General features: G+C 49.4%; 5 protein-coding genes across 5 annotated transcripts; 2 read left to right on the top strand and 3 right to left on the bottom strand.

Moving 5' to 3' along the window:
* Nucleotides 1–61: 61 nt before the first annotated feature.
* VTN00DRAFT_2802 (uncharacterized protein) lies at nt 62–5561 on the top strand (the record flags this gene model as incomplete). Its single annotated transcript, XM_069429053.1, has 11 exons — nt 62–191; nt 266–289; nt 390–470; nt 582–1175; nt 1226–2312; nt 2368–2634; nt 3841–3940; nt 4019–4183; nt 4262–4404; nt 4459–4936; nt 4998–5561. The coding sequence occupies 11 exons, from the start codon at nt 62–64 to the stop codon at nt 5559–5561; spliced, it is 3633 nt and encodes a 1210-aa protein (XP_069283218.1).
* Nucleotides 5562–6413: 852 nt separating this feature from the next.
* Nucleotides 6414–7538, bottom strand: VTN00DRAFT_2803 (uncharacterized protein; the record flags this gene model as incomplete). Its single annotated transcript, XM_069429054.1, has 2 exons — nt 6414–7132; nt 7217–7538. 2 exons carry the CDS (start codon nt 7536–7538, stop codon nt 6414–6416), a joined length of 1041 nt encoding a protein of 346 aa, XP_069283219.1.
* A 1602-nt stretch (nt 7539–9140) lies between these two features.
* On the bottom strand, nt 9141–9487 carry VTN00DRAFT_2804 (uncharacterized protein; the record flags this gene model as incomplete). The annotated part of the gene is made up of 2 exons (XM_069429055.1): nt 9141–9381; nt 9435–9487. The coding sequence occupies 2 exons, from the start codon at nt 9485–9487 to the stop codon at nt 9141–9143; spliced, it is 294 nt and encodes a 97-aa protein (XP_069283220.1).
* A 1958-nt stretch (nt 9488–11445) lies between these two features.
* Nucleotides 11446–11934, top strand: VTN00DRAFT_2805 (uncharacterized protein; the record flags this gene model as incomplete). Its single annotated transcript, XM_069429056.1, has 1 exon — nt 11446–11934. The coding sequence occupies one exon, from the start codon at nt 11446–11448 to the stop codon at nt 11932–11934; it is 489 nt and encodes a 162-aa protein (XP_069283221.1).
* A 1549-nt stretch (nt 11935–13483) lies between these two features.
* On the bottom strand, nt 13484–16252 carry VTN00DRAFT_2806 (uncharacterized protein; the record flags this gene model as incomplete). The annotated part of the gene is made up of 8 exons (XM_069429057.1): nt 13484–13707; nt 13766–13836; nt 13890–14725; nt 14779–15127; nt 15177–15380; nt 15430–15560; nt 15614–15779; nt 15915–16252. The coding sequence occupies 8 exons, from the start codon at nt 16250–16252 to the stop codon at nt 13484–13486; spliced, it is 2319 nt and encodes a 772-aa protein (XP_069283222.1).
* Between the last annotated feature and the right edge of the window lie 667 nt (nt 16253–16919).

Here is a 16919-nt window from a genome sequence, read left to right on the forward strand (position 1 = left end):
TGGCAAGCCGTACCCTCTTTTGACGTACCATTGATTTTCCTCCTTTTCTTCGTTGGCCGTTATGGCCTCCCTTCCAATTGACCCTCTTTTGAAGGGGGAAACAAGCAGAAACACGCGCGGCCTTCTGCGGGTCATCATTCTATGTATTATTGCCGCGGCTGCCGTGTCCAGTCGATTGTTCAGTGTTATCAGTACGTATCGCACCTCTAGGGACACTTGTCAATGAGCAGAATGTAGAATTTTTGCTAATAGTTTGTTGCAATAGGGTTTGAAAGTATAATTCACGAGTGTATGTCTCCCGTCGACCTTCCGTTTTTACAGCTAGCTTGTCGCCGCGAGCAAGATCATCTTTTTTTTGACGGAACGATGTTGAGCTGATTATGTATCAGTCGATCCTTGGTTCAACTTTAGAGCAACGAAATATCTGGTGCAGAATGGGTTCTACAGCTTTTGGGACTGGTTCGATGACCGTAAGCGCTCCCCTTTGTCCCCGACTTCATCGATTTCCGGCTTCTCGTTTTCATCCATGATTTTGTCCATTGGAGTGCCGATTAGTACGCTAACAAGGCTTTTTCTTGCAGGAACATGGCATCCTCTCGGACGTGTCACCGGAGGCACGCTTTACCCAGGTCTGATGGTCACCAGCGGCGTTATTTACCACATCCTACGCTTCCTTACAATCCCCGTTGATATCCGGAACATATGCGTCCTGCTCGCACCCGGGTTCTCCGGCCTGACGGCTCTGGCCATGTATCTTTTGACCTGCGAAATGTCGCCCTCTCCCTCCGCTGGTCTGCTTGCGGCTGCTTTCATGGGCATTGCCCCTGGTTATATCTCCAGATCTGTTGCCGGTAGCTACGATAACGAGGCCATTGCAATCTTTCTGCTGGTGTTTACATTCTTCCTCTGGATCAAGGCAGTCAAGAATGGGTCCATTATGTGGGGAGCTCTGACGGCGCTGTTCTACGGATACATGGTGTCCGCTTGGGGTGGATACGTGTTCATCACGAACTTGATCCCACTCCATGCTTTTGTCCTTATTTGCATGGGCAGATATAGCTCGAGATTGTATATCGGCTACACTACCTGGTATGCTCTGGGAACGTTGGCGAGCATGCAGATTCCATTTGTTGGTTTCTTGCCCGTTAGGAGCAGCGATCACATGTCTGCCTTAGGTGAGTTCTTAGGCTACCCACAGAGGGACATAGACTAACGTTTTCTCTAGGTATCTTTGGCTTGCTGCAGGTTGTAGCATTTGTGGAATTCATCCGAGGACAGGTCCCTGGAAAGCAGTTCCAGACCCTCCTTACCAGTCTAATTCTGCTCATCTTCGGTGTCTCATTCATTGGACTCGTCTTGCTCACTGTCTCGGGAGTTATCGCGCCATGGAGCGGTCGTTTCTACTCCTTGTGGGACACTGGCTATGCTAAGATACACATTCCCATTATTGCCTCTGTTTCAGAGCACCAGCCCACCGCGTGGCCGGCATTCTTCTTTGACCTCAACTTCCTGATTTGGCTCTTCCCAGCAGGAGTCTATATGTGTTTCCAAAGGCTCAAGGATGAGCATGTGTTTATTGTGATCTATGCCGTTCTTGCGAGTTACTTCGCCGGCGTCATGGTTAGATTGATGCTGACCCTGACCCCGGTCGTTTGTGTTGCGGCTGCCATGGCGTTGTCTCATATTCTGGACACTTATCTGGTTTCTTCCTCTGCTACGCAGGCCAGATCTAACGGCAGTGCAGTCGGGGTTTCCTCGACTCTTTCCAAAGCCATCATGACATTCTCCGTGGTGGCATATCTGCTTCTTTTTGTTGCACACTGCACGTGGGTCACGTCCAACGCATACTCTTCGCCATCTGTTGTCCTGGCGAGCCGGATGCCTGATGGTAGTCAGGTCATCATTGACGACTACCGCGAGGCTTACTATTGGCTTCGTCAGAACACTCCGCAAAACGCCAAGATTATGTCCTGGTGGGATTACGGATACCAGATCGGCGGTATGGCCGATCGACCTACCCTCGTTGATAACAACACGTGGAACAACACGCACATTGCAACCGTTGGAAAAGCTATGAGCTCCAGAGAAGAAGTCAGCTACCCTATTCTCAGACAGCACGATGTTGACTACGTGCTTGTCGTCTTTGGAGGGTTGCTCGGTTACTCTGGTGATGATATCAACAAGTTCCTCTGGATGGTCCGTATTGCCGAGGGAATCTGGCCCGATGAAGTTAAGGAACGGGAATTCTTCACTCCACGCGGAGAGTACCGTGTTGATGATCTGGCAACCCCGACCATGCGTAACAGCTTGATGTAAGTTGCACCATAATCCTCTTTTAAACCATCGCGATGCTAATCCTATGAACAGGTACAAGATGTCCTACTACAACTACAACTCCCTCTTCCCGGCTGGTCAGGCAGTGGACCGTGTCCGTGGTGCGAAACTCCCCGCCGAAGGCCCACAGCTCACCACGCTCGAGGAAGCCTTCACCAGCGAAAACTGGATCATCCGCATCTACAAGGTCAAGGACCTTGATAACTTCGGGCGTGACCACAACAGCGCCGTCGCCTTCGACAAGGGCCACAAGAAGAAGAGGGCCACTAAGAAACGGGGGCCGCGGGTGTTGCGAACCGAGTAAGCGGATGCTCTGGCGTATTATGACTAATTTATACGCCGTCCTCCGATATGGGAGCGTAACAGCGCATGTACGGTAGTTTCTGTTTTATTTCATATTTTTATCTGAATGCGGGTTAGGTAGATAGTACCTAGATTTATAAAAGCATTAACTTAACATTTTCCTGATTAATAAGTGAACCGATCTATGTAGGTTCAGAATTGTATCTTTAGCCTTGACAGATTAATATATGCATGCACAGGATACCGACAGCATGGTTATGTTAAAATGGCAGGATCTGGTGCGATTGCAGTGATATTTTAGGTCAACTGGTAAATTCGAAGTTTTAGTTCGAAGCGTCCTTGTTAACATCCTGATTCTAAACTTCTCCCATATCTGACCACAGAGGAGACTTTGACCTAAGAGCCTCTCAGCACTTGCTCTCAGAACAGCCCCAACTCGGCAAAAATCATACGAAACGAAGACCCGTGATGCAATAATCCAAGCAGATCACTTGCGGGAGGAGGCTAGCGATCGTCGTCCCATCTCCGCTTTTTATCCGCGTCAAGCTTCTCCGCCATTTGTTTCCCCGACTTATTTACCCCATGGAGGCGGATCCGCCCGCTTCGATCCCCCACACAACCACTCAGAAATGAAATCTTCCATTTGCTCTATTGGATGACACATCCGGTACTTTTGGTATTTTTGCTCGCCGGGGTCTTTTACCCCGAATTTCCGGGATGACTATGTCATTGTAGGTGGCTTGCTCGCGTGAATGTCAACCCGAGGGTTCGAGAGAGACAAAGAAAGTACTAAGTGCATGTTTAGGGTGAGATGGTGTCGGATGGGTTTTAGGGATATAATGGAGGGATTGATATCCATAATAATTTTTCTTCCTCTTTTTCTTGGAACTATGATTGTAGGAGGCTCATATATATAAATTCTTTTTGTCGTTATATTTCCGCTTACTGTCGAGACATGTTCTTAGTAACAGGCTCGTCCTGGTTGAAGGGGAAATGGCTCTCTTGGGCTATCACTGGTATATTTCCTTATAGATCTTCTATTTTCTGTGCACGCAATTGTCTGCTGACGTTCTGCTCTGTATACGTAACTAGCCGCAAGCTGTCAGGGTTTTTTACTCCTTGGATATGACCAGTATGTATATTCATTCTAAACACGATATATTCTGTATCCTTGCGTCTGGACGGTTGAACTGATGTTTACAGGGGAGTAATGAGCGGCATCATCGGCGCTGAGAATCAGTTCGGGAAGGATTTCAATTCCCCTGACTCCAATCTGCAAGGCATAATTGTCTCGATCTATGATGTATGTTCCCTTCTTGTCAACGTATTTTTCTTTCCCTTTTTCGGATTGCACTCGGTATATAGATGCTAACTTCCTCAGATCGGTTGCGCCGCTGGATCTCTTGGGTCCTTATTTATCGGAGATCGTGCTGGACGGAAGCTCATGATCATACTCGGAGGAATGACGATGATTATTGGAACTGCGATTCTGGCATCATCTACGACATTGGCTCAGTTGTTGGTTGGACGGATTGTGACTGGCATCGTAAGTTATACATATTCAAATTCCCAGCCAGATACATATCTCAGGGACAGATCATGCTGACGCTGTAGTTTGTTTAAGGGAAATGGTTTCAACAGCTCTAATATTCCAGCCTACCAAAGCGAGCTCTGTGAGCCATCCAAGAGAGGAATGTTATTAAGTCTGCAGGGCACTGTAACTATTGTCGGTTTGTGCATAGCCTATTGGCTTGACTTTGGATTCAGGTACGTTGCACCTTCGCGACTTGGATATGGAATTCCTAACCTGTTATTCTCTAGTTACGTAGATGCTCCCGTTCAATGGCGCTTCCCCATCGCCTTCCAAGCCTTCTTCGCCATCCTTCTCGTTCTCCAGATGCTCCCACTACCAGAAACCCCCCGTTACCTCGTCCTCAACAACCAAAATGACTCCGCCAGCGAGGTCCTTGTCCGCTTGCACCCAGGTAAAGATGTCACAACAGACCACCCGGATATTGTGCACATGAAAAGGCAGATCGAGTCCGGCATCGAACTTGAAAGCGCGGGAGGCCCGTTCTGCTACAGGGAGCTTCTGACCGGAGGAAAAGTTCAGAATTTCCGCAGAGTTGTGCTCTGCATGGCAGTGAATGTGATGCAGCAGTTTACTGGGTCGAATATGATTAATTACTACGCCCCCGTTGTCTATCAGCAGACGATGGGTTTGAGCAGAACGCTCAGCTTGATCCTTGGAGGGTGCACTTCCATGACATACTTGGTTGGCTCTGCGATTCCGCTATGGGTGAGAACATCTTAACCACATCAACCATCCCAGATGCTTCTAACCTGTTACTATATTCCAGGCCATGGACAAATTCGGCCGCCGCACCCTCCTCATGTTCTCCGCCTCCGGCCTCTGCCTCTGCTTCAGCATGGCCGCGATCCTCCTGTCCCGAAACACCAAGTCGACCGCATACGGCGCCACGGCCATGGTCTTCCTCTTCCAGATCTTCCTCGGCATCGGCTGGCTCCCCGTCCCCTGGTTCTACCCGTCCGAGGTGACGACGACACGGATCCGGTCGAAGGGCCAGGCGCTGGGCTCGTTCATCAACTGGATGTGCGTCTTCATTGTCGTCCAGGTCACGCCCGTCGCTGTGCGGAACATCCAGTGGCGGACGTTCATCATCTTCGCCATCTTCTGTTTCCTGTGGATCCCCATCGTGTACTGTTTCTTCCCCGAGACGAACCAGTTGGAGTTGGAGGATGTGGATCACCTGTTTGATAAGGGCGGGATTACGGGTGGTGTGTTTAGGAGTAAGGGTGGGAGGACCGTGGAGCGTAGATACCATGAGCAGGAGACGGGATTCTTTGGCGATAATGGGAAAGGGGGCCGTGATGAGAAGACTGTTGAATTTGAGAGTGCCTAGGTCTTGTGAGTATATAGAACGCATTAGGAGAATGATATAAGATACGCGATTCGAAAGCTATCCCTTTAGCTTATTTACTACACTCGCATTGATGACTAAACTTCTCTCTATATATGAGGGAGATATGTGAAAGAAAAGTAAATTGAGAGAGAATATCTCTGTTTCTGTTTGGAACCAGTTGTCACACTTGCCGGTATATATCTATTCCTCTGCTACGTTGAGTGGAGCAACACCCCATCATGTTTCCTCTGTATAAACGGGAGTTCTTTCAACCCTGAATGTTAACTACTACATGGGTACAGTACATTCCATAAGATAGACCGTCGATCTATTCTGCCTGCTAGGGGCTTCTTTGTTGTCGATCCTCTTTTATTGTACTATCTAGCCACCTACCTACCTAGATTGTCGACCCTGTTGCACTACAGTACAACTGCCACAAGGATCAACCCTGGAACCCAGTCTTATGCTGGCATCGGATCAGGGGATGCCAACTTAGTTACTACAGCAGGTCCTCCTCCACATGTCCTTATTATTGCGTGAACGACGATATTAACGTGTAAGTCATGGTTTGGCTAAATTCTCTGAACCCCATGTTATTATACGCTGTAAAAGCGGCGCAGGCGTCTCGCCTCACCTCGCCGGGAACTGCACCTGCCGCAATTTTAATGAAATAAAATAATCAGGGAGAATGGAGCTGGAGTTGGGATGGACTTTGAAACGGTAGGTATTATCAGGTTACTTGACAGGTTGAAGAATATACCTGAGGCACACTTCTGAAGAGGAACGATATAAATCCAGTGGAGGTAACTATCATTCCTATCAATACTGCATAGCCTGGATAAATCCCTTCTACTACTTGAAAAGGTGCCTATTAACAGGCGTCAACGCCTCCTGCCCAGTCAACACCCTCTCAATATTCTCCATGGCCAACCTCTCAAACCCAATCTTCGTCTCCACCGCTCCTCCCCCGTTATGGCACGTCAGCATCACATTCTTCATCCTCGTCAGCTTGGGGTGAACATGCGGCTCGTTCGCATGCACGTCCAGTCCGGCAGCGAAGATCTGCCCGGACTCGAGAGCGGCTACCAGGGCATCCTCATCGACCAGCTTGCCGCGGGCGATGTTCACGAACCGGGACCCTGGCTTGAAATGCTGCAGGAGGGCACCATCAATCAGCCTTGAACCGGCGAAGGGAGTCGCGAGCACGACGCAGTCAGATTTTGAGACGAGCTCCTCGTTCGAGGCGCAGAAGACGGCCTCGACGCTCTGCTCCTGCTCCTCGCTCTTCCGCACCACGTCGTGGTAGTAGATCTTCATGCCGAATGCGAGGTAGGCCTTCTTCGCGATGGCATATCCGATGGTGCCCAGTCCGATGATACCCAGGATGCGGCCGCGAGGGTTCCAGGCTGTCATGGGGGCGTTCCTGTGTGCGTCCATCCACTGCTCGGGGTCTCCCGAGCGTGCGGCGAGATGTGACCATGTCAGGTTCCTGAAGACGGCGAGGATGTGGAAGAGCGCTGTGTCAGCGACGGCTTCCGATGGAGCTGAACCGCCGTTGCAGTATAGGATGTCTTTATAGGTATAGAGACCATTAGTTATCAACTTCCATTTGCAGAACAACAACTCAAAGTGAAAGAAACAAAACAAAAGCGAACCACGCTCCGCAAGGATATCAACATCTGCCCAATCGTACCCTGCCCCAGCACTTGCGAACACCTTCACCGTGCCCGGGAGGAGCTGAATGAGCTCCTGATCCCAACGTCCCATCTCCCCGCCCGTATCCCAGAACGGACGGAAGATGGCATCAAAATCCTCCCATCGCTTCTCCTTCAGCGCGGCTATGAAGGCGTCGCGCTGCCGTTCCTCGTCCGAGGGCCGGATGATGGTGAACTGGGAGGCAAACCTCTCGTAGATGTCGGGGTTGTATTTGATGGGGTCGCCGAGGTGGAGGACAGTGAGCTTCTTTAATTCTGCCATGTTGAACCTATGCTAGTACTTAGGTGGGTAGTAATCCCCCATCGGTGATCCTTCGGCTGCCGCTTTATCACTGCTCGGCTGCCCGCCAACTTCCCCTCAGCTGCAGCCGGCTGCGGTTTGCTCCTGTGCGTTAGCCTGTCCAATAATGGATCCCTGGGAGCTCTCACTAAATTTAGATCTGAAGCATAATGCTGCAACAGCTAGAGGTACTGGTCCATGAAGACATACGGGCATCTTGTCAATGTATAAATTAGGTACACCTCTTTCCTCGGGAGAACCGCTCCCTCTCAAAGAAGATGTCTTCCTTCTCTCGCCGGCCCTCATTAAGAATAAAGTATCCTTTGCATCCATTGTTCTTGGTTTTTCCTGTCTGCACAGTCTCGAATATGATGCCTTCGAAGCGGATTCTGCTGAGGTCTTAGATGCTGCAGGAGATGATGATGATGGCATGGAACAGCACGAAGTTAATTGAAACAGAGTCTTCAAATATATTGAAGAGTGTGCAAGAAGAAGCTATCGCTTCCATGATGGATATATGGGATGAGTAGGTAAGTAAAGGACCATTGCTTGTGCATTGTATATTGATAGTATGTACATTGAGCTGAAAGAGAGATATCACAGATTGATTCTATAGAAAGGTCGGCACCGCGGCAGTGGTCCATAACAAAATCAAAATCAAGTAGCAGACATACACATGCTAGGAAAGGAAACCACCTCCACAGTTCCTCAGAGCGGAACCGAGGGGCACATCCAGATGACTCTGGAGGCAATCCACCTCTAAAACCTAGATATGTATGGCCTTTCAGAAAATAATCATACCTGTAGACAGCTAAGAAACCCTAAGAGCACGGGGGAGACCCTAGAAATCCATCTGGACAATACATCCTCTCCTCCAGACTATGCAAATGCTAGAAAGATACAGGAGAGAGAGGGGATCCTGGTGAGATTGCAATAAATTCTGTCTCATTAAAAATTAAGAAAAATGAAAGAGCCAACCATGTAGCCAAAAAAGAAACAGAAGAATGAGGCTTAATCTAGCCAACAGCGTCTTATTACAGAGAACATAATTTCCTACCCCCTATGCATGATTTGATGCAAATACACAAGTCAAACCATTCAGCCTCCGCCTCCTCCTCCTCCTCCACATCCACCTCCGTTTCCCAATCCCTTTATGAAGTTGAAGATATCGAACACTAGTCCCACGACCCCTACAGGGTCGGTTTTGATTCGATGACCCTTGCGAGAATTCCTTGCAGATCGAGAGTCACGACCAGTAGACACTCCTCTAGATCTCTTGAGAGGCTCGCGGTAGGCGGTGGCCTTATTATCACGGTATTAACTGTTCTCAATGGACCTAATCACGGCGGTGAATGACTGGAACTCGAAGCCTGCGCTGGATGTCGGGGGATGTAGCTGCACTTCCTGCCCACGAGACAATCGTACCATCGTGTTCGCATCTCGTAGGGTCCCTTGTGATCTTTGTGGGATCTTAGCTCCTACAGAGCGTTGCGGCTGCTTGCTGCTTGTCTCGCTTTCAAGATGACGGCAGTGGATGCCTCCCAGCTTCAGCCGGTCCAGTTGCGGGTCACTCTGGCGGTGCAACTAGTCGGTGGATCTGCCAAACGCGGGAAGATCTGCCATCGCAGCTGCAGTAGAGACAAGGACGTCGTGAGCTAAAAGGATCTGGAGTCGATTGCGCATCCACCCTTTGTCTGAAAGAGGAGATAGTCTTCTTGACCCTTCCTCGCCTCGGGCGAGATGGAGCGTGATCATGGACCAGGAATCAAAAGGAAGCTCCCACACGTGCTTCGAGATATTGCACTTGCCGCATGTCACCGGGTATCTGTCGTAGACCTCTGTGCAGTCCCACGGAAAGAAATCCTGATAACGACTGACATTGAGATTAGAGGTACGTTGGCCTTGGAGAGCATTAATAATGTCGACATCATTGCTTCCGCCATAGTGAAATTGAAAATATCATTCAGTCAGTCCATGGGGAACGCCAAATCTTGATTTCAGAGCCGCTTGAAGATCTAGCGAAGGTCTGCACACAAAGCTCATGAGATAAAGTGGCCAGATATTCTCATCAGGAAGTGAAGAGGAAGATACCAGTGGTCCAAAAAGCTCCTTATCAATAATCCCCTCTCTGCAAGTTTCGTCGCTCCATTTCCAGGTTAACTTTGGGTCCAGAAGCTGTGTGGCGATGCTTTTCAGGTATATCTTGACCCGAGACAAGATGAGCTGCTGGAGAATCGAGACCAAATGCTCTAGCGAATCAAGGGGTATTTGCTTCAGCCCATCGTCTTCCAATGCTGGCGACTGGTAGCGATCATTTCCGATATCAGGCTCTTCTCGAGGTCCTGGTCAAGCAGTCCGGAAAACACAGCGCCCACAACCTGTTTCATGGACAGCCTGTAATATCTATGACTTTGGGGCCTCTCTTTCCGCGACCAGAGTGAACCCTGAGCCAGCTCAAGGCTATAATAGTCGTCGGTAGGTCTGGGCTGCAGATGAGGTGCCTCCTTGATGCATATATGAAAGCCTTCTGTAGCGTTCCTATTCTCAGTACTATTTTGTTTCAGCTATGATTCCAATAACGCAACTTGAGATAATTGTTGAGAATGGGTACCTAGCGAGATGATCAATTCAAGATCGTCGAATTTGAATGTAGATATCTTGCAGCGACTCTTCCCTTTCGGATAAAGTCAATCCATCATCCCATCTCTTGAAGAGGAGCAAGAACAGGTTTGCCTACCATGGCCCTAACAAACCCCAGCGAGACATCCGCCTTGCACAGTTCCAGTTGCAAAGCGTTAAGTGTACTCACTGGCACGAGGCTGATGCCCAGTGCCTGGAAGCCTCCCCAATTTGAGATCGCAGCCTCGAAAGAGGAGGAGCCCAACATACCGGCCCCTGAACTATTCCAGTCCCTACATGATACAGAGATCCTAGCCAGCAGTGCTCGCAATGCCGTTTGCATTCCCCCCGTGGCGTAATGTGCTGTTCATCTTGAGCTTCTACAAGCCCTTCATGCCTTGCGCGTTCGAGTAATGGACTCGCCTGCGCTGGACCACGTTCTGGGCGTGAAAAACGTCAAGAACTGCTACGGGCAGGCGTATGGCCACACAGGAAGACCCGAAGCTGCTCAAGAAAATGGTGAATAAGTGGCGTTTTTTTGTCGACCTGGCCGCCATCCGTTTCCAGTCGTGGATTCAAGGAGTCGACTCCGTCTTTGCCAGCATCCAAGATATTGAGAGAGACGGTGAAAAACCGGTGCAAGATGTGGAAGCATTGCTGTTGCCCCCTCTAGGTATGTATCCACGGTGGACAGGGCGCTGAATCCACGAAGAATATATTCTAAGACGAAGGATATGTCTAGATGTTCTGATGGTGTGGCATTCTTTTCTGCTGAACCCTGCGGCCTTTCACGACTTCTGTCGCGAGAGGGAGTTGAAACATATGTGTGAAGCTGCTCTACCTTAGAGAAGTGTTTTAAGTTTCCGTCTCGTTCACATTACTTGATTGTGAGATGCGGAGGCCACAAAGATGCAACTGACCTATACAGCACAACGCATTCGACAGCACGGACTTGCTCGTTCTCTCTTCCGCACTCAGCTCAGACCTTTGTCCGAGATACCACCAGCATCGAACCGGACTTACTGAAATTTTTGACCAAAAAAGAATTCACACCTCAAACATACTCTGTATTGGAGTTTCAAGCACAGAACTCAGTGCAACTCCAGATTGGGGACCCGTATGCTGTCCTAAGGAATGGAACGCTGATTGCTCCCAGCGAAAGTAGTCTGCTTGAATCTGCCTTCAAATCAACCCATACAATGGGAGAAAAACTGCTACCACCACGGAGCTCGCAGCTGCCGTCCAGCGTCAGGTCTCCTTTGTTGACAAGATGGAAGAGCAACTGTGGCTCCGCAGTCCCGTTGCCGGAGACACCTTGCGACGAGCCATCGAGCGCTACTCCAGGTTCCTCCAGCTTCTCCGGCTTTATCCGGACACCACACTCGTCCCGCCACTGGATATTGACCTTGTCTGGCACACGCATCAGTGCTCCCCATCACAATACCGCTCCGACTCGATCCAACTAACGGGCCGATTCATCAACCATTCTGACAGGATAGATGACTCGATGCTCCGGTCAGGAATGAACACGACAAGAGATCTATATCGCATCCGGTTCGGCCAGGAGTATGTCCTTTGCCATTGCTGGGATTGTGAGACGGTGTTGAGTATGGTTGGCCGGTTGATGCGGGATGGAGGCGACCCAGAAGAGCTGGATCTCATCAGTCGCCGGGTTGAGTACGAAGTGACGTACAATAGAGCAGTGGAACTTGTTCGAAGGCAAAAGAAGCCGTTGCAAGTAAGGAATCTGGATGTTTAGTATTGGCCCTTTGTGGATGGCTGCGCTGATCGATTCGTTTAATGTGATAGTATTCAACACGGTTCAATGGAGATATAAGAATAATATTTTCTTACTTTCTTCATGTCTTCTGATTCAGCAGGCTCTATACTATACTCTAGTTCTAGCACAGATGCACCTTCATGTTACTTCTTTGCCTTCTGATTGGTTCCCTTTTCTCACACTTGCATCAAATTAATTAACCCCCTGGAGAACTCAGTATTTCTGACTGCAAGAGTCATCTCTATACACCACTTCTCCCTACTAAATAGATATAAACAGTAAGAATAACAACAACAACACTCATGATCCTCATCAAGAACAATCCCTGCATGTACATGAGACAGATAGGTGTAATATACCACTGACCCCACCACCTCTTCCTCCTAGGTCTTTCTTTAAAGATGGAAATGAGGCCACTGCAAGTACAAGTCCCATCAACAGCTTCATCATCATCAATAATAGCACAGAAGTTCCTCCTCACATCTACCCACACCAAACCCAAAGAAGAAGAAAACCACTTAAGTCAAAAGAACAAGAACCAGAACAATCCTACACTTCCTCTTCTTCTTCTGGGGCACCCTGATGGACCCTGTAGTCCTCCAATCCGTCCTTGACCTTCCTGACCTGCTTACCGTCGGAGAGGGTTGGATATCCGGAGCCAGATCAAGATCCGGATTCGGATTTAAGATGAAGATGTGGGGGGTTTATCCAGTTCTAATATCTCCTCATCCTCATCATTCGCATTCTCAGCCCCATCTTCATGATACTTAACAAATAGAAGAAGAAGAAGAAGAAGAAGAAGAAGATAAGACATGATCCTCAGAACACTATGAAAGATAAACACGGAATTAAGAATTCCTACGACTCGCGCAATACGAGACGTCTGCGTATACGGTCTCCTTGAAAAGCAGCAACAGCAGCAACGGCAATAGCAGCAGGAGCAGTAGCACATATGAGTAGTAGTAATGAGGAAGAAGAGGTGGTATTACCTGACTGTCGGACTTTCTGCTGGGCGGGAGATCCCGAGAGCAAGGAGCTGGAGGAGGGGTCGTTTGATCTGAGTCGGTATCAGAGTTATTTCAAGGCTTCTGTTGTTGTTAGGTGTCGGAGATAGCTAGCTGAGTAGAGAGGGCAGGTAGTTAAGTTAGGTAGATACCAAAATGGCGTGGAAAAATTGCGGGCGGTGGTTTTCTTTTGTTATCTTCGTCAAGACTACAAGTTCTGAATTTGCCAAACTGTCATGTTCTCATGCTGCTTTTGTCATAGTAATTGAGAAAAATACGAACGGCTAAGTTAAATTGAGATATCGACCGATCCCATTGCAACAATACCGCGATTTCGATTTCGATGCTCCAGCATGCAGTACGCTTTAATTACACACATGATACAAGTGCCTTAGTCGGATACAGATAGAGTATAATACAACAGCCAAGGGCTGCTTTCAGTCGCCAACCGCCTATACTTGGATACCGACTAGATTAGAAGAACCGTGTACTTCAATTTGTTCAACCCGCATGGCTGGGAACGCTCAGCCGACTGCCGCGCCAACTTCCTGGTGCTGCTGCTGCTGCACAACGGGAGTACCCGTCCGCGATTCAGCTTCTGCGGCCTCGCGTGATGCTTCTGCGGGCTTATTGACACCATTTGTGGTAACGCCAGCTGGCTGATGGGGAGGCTGCGGTTGCTGCTGCTCAACAACATGTGGTCGCCACTTGATAAGGATCTTGCCGGCCGCCGGACGAGACTCTTCGTCTGTTGTAATCGGTCAGATAGGTTCCAGGGATGCAAGAAATCCAGGAAAGCAACTTACAAGTACGATAGATGTCTTCCAGAGCATCCAGACATAGATCCCTAGCTGGTGGGCGGAACATAATAAGATATCTATAGTGCGTCAGTCTGAGTCTCTTCGGCTAGTAGCTACCGTGGGCACATACAGCAAAGCCTGCACACATAGATTCACACGCTCCGGGTCCTTCGCTAGGCTCTTCACCCTTTCAATAATTGGAGCATTCATTTCGGGAAGTTCGCTCAGGAATCGGATGAGCACTTTATCTCGTGCATCAAGATACGGCAAAATTCCGTCGAGTAGCCGTAATGCCCATCGATCATAGTGAAGAGGCACATACACCTCTTCAGAATCGTCTCCACGCCGCGTGGCCGTAAATTTCAATTGTATCCGATCGTTGTACCACTCTTCATTGAGCCATGTAATGCCGATGTTGATCCTCGATCTGAAATCTTCGAGTACATAACGATATAGCATTTCACGGATCGAGTCAGATATAGCCGGTTTCTTCCTCGATGCGACATCATTTTCAGTTTTTATGTGATCATCGTCCGCTTCTAGACCAGCAGAAGCTCTCGTGGCCAGTCTAGTGAGTAATGTCACCCACGCATCTCTGTCAAACGTACTTGCAGCCAGCCTTGCGAAACCGAGCTGTTGCTGGCTCGGACCTTTTATGGTTTTCTGCGGTGGGTCCATGGATGTCATCATGTTGAATACCCTCTCAACGGTGCTTCGCCCTATCTCTCCCGCCTCTTCTTCCGTCAGAGGTGGTGGCTGTGGCAGGACAAATGGCCCCAGTGACACTAGATCTGGCTGCTCAAGTTCTGCTGCTTCGGCGGAGACAGCTTCCGCCTGGGCGACGACATTTTCTGGGACATCCATGGGGGTGTACTCAGGTTCATAGTCATCGTCCTCCTCCTCGACTGGTGCTTGTTGCTGCTGTGCTTGAGTTCTGCTGAGAGTCTGATATCGAGAACGGACAGCCTATAGCAAATATCAGCACACACCGTAGAATCCAAGGAGTTGACATAACATACATCAATTGCCTGGTTCATCGCGGACTGGTCGACTCGTGCGAGAACAGGAACTGTGATTCTGACAATAAGATCGATAGGCAACTGCTTCACATCGAAAGTTGAAAGTCCAACGTCTTCCGTCAGAGTGAACAGCTGCGCCCAGCTGACTGGACCCGGTGGAAGAGGAGGAACTTTGATGAGAGGGGGCGTCTCAGCATCAAGCCTTGCCCGTTTGGCATTATCAAGTCCGTCCGTTGGCTCAGCGGGCAATCCACGCTTCCGAGACACTTCATCGAAGATATCGAGGCGAGACTCCGACAGCCGATCAATGTACTGCTGTATTCTGCCTGCCAAAGGAGTATTCGGGTTCCTAGAGACTTGATCAGCGTTTATTCAACCACACAGTATGTACCACACACCTCTTCAAGACATTTATCAACAACGCCCTGGTTGTACGTTCCATCGACTTCACATTCACACGGAGTGTTGGGGTCATCGGAGAGTTTATTTGCTTGAGAGGATTGAAATCCAGGATCGAATTTATTATCTTGTTCGCAATCGACTGTCGACTTCGTATCAAGACCGCGAGGCAGTTCAATGTAGCATTGACAAGGATGGCGTCACTGAATCCGTCAGTACAACCCATCGTCAAGGAGAGGTACGGATGCGCACTTTGAATTCTCCTGAAAGACGGTCAACAGCCTGTCTAGCAGTCCAGAGGCCTCTGCCTCCAAGTTAGGGAGCGTAAGAACTGAATGGTTTCTAGGAACGATGGATAGAGACGTCTCATTTTGCTCCGGGCGCTAGAAAACGTCAACATCAGAAACGATTTATGGTCGGGGTCTTAGATACATACTCTTGGATCCGATATCAAACCGGGAGTCTGAACATGGACGACTCTCTGCACGAATTTGATACAGCACACCTTGACTGGGTGGGGGGCTGAATCCCATCTTCGGAGGATATTCTGCTTAACGACCATCATCTTTTCCCACGGGTCTCCATCTTCAGGGTGTTTTATGCTGTAATTTTATGTTAGACCAGTCATTCCCATAGAACGGTAGCCCAGCTAGTAGCACAACTGCCGACAGGATCTACGAATACACCTATACCCCGAGAGGCGCCATGTAACACCAAGAGAAAAGGAGACCACCTACATATGTCTGAACACATGCGGATAAAGACTTGCAGCGGTCTGCACCAGGCTCTTGATAACCGGTGTATCCTCCTCCGGCATTTCTAGTATTTCCCGTACTGTCTGCAACGCCTTTCCAGCCAGCTTCTCCTTTTGCGCCGCTGCAAGGGCGGGGCTGGCGAACGTCTCTGCCAGGAACTCGGCACCCCATCGCCGTAGCTCGAGTCGCGCGTTAGCACCTATGATGGGCAGGATTCCCTCGACGATTTGCGGATAGAAAGCGGCATCGCCCAGAACGAGGTTGCGAGCGGCTTCGAGCTGGGACAGCTGCTCCGAGAGGTTGCTCGTCGGTTGAGCCATGGTGGCTCGGGGAAGGAGTCGTCAATAAACCAGTCACAGGTGACAGAGAAAAAGTTATTGCACGTCTTTTGCAAGTTGTGTGGAGGAAAGGAGGTTTTGTGTGTTCTACGTCGGTTGGGCTTGTACGAGGGCAGTGAAGGACCGGCCTAGCCACACCGAAAGAAATGGACGTCAGAATAGCTATGCGGCGGGCAGATCTGGGACAATTGAGCTCAACACCGGCAAGACTGGAGGGCCCTCAGTTGGCGACGAGGTGAATGGAAGGAGAGGTAAAGAGCGTCGAAGCTACAGGAGCGCGGCGGGAGTGAAGGAGAGAGGCGAGCTCTCTTTGTATGTCGCCGTCGCCTGGTCTGGGCACTGGGCAGCTGTGACACGCGCGCTAGTGCAGAGCCGCAGCCCTGCAAAGTACCAGAGCATCGGGTCTCTGAAGGATTTTCCACAGTAGAGCTTTTTTTTTATTTCTAGTAGTCTATGCAAAAACAAAGAAATCAAGTAGAAAATATCCTTAATTTTCTAGAACCATCTCTGTAGAGCGCTGGATCCTCAGCGCGCAGCACTCTTCATACTCCGTCCGCTCCGCGGAACACCTGACGCCAAGACCGGCCTTGAATATCTTCAACTTCAACCGACCGCATCCGCGTTACCAGCAATTGCTCGTTCCGGTGCT

The sequence above is a fragment of the Thermoascus crustaceus genome (assembly GCF_041956765.1).
Source record: "Thermoascus crustaceus strain CBS 181.67 unplaced genomic scaffold VTN00scaffold_11, whole genome shotgun sequence".
NCBI lineage: Eukaryota > Fungi > Ascomycota > Eurotiomycetes > Eurotiales > Thermoascaceae > Thermoascus > Thermoascus crustaceus.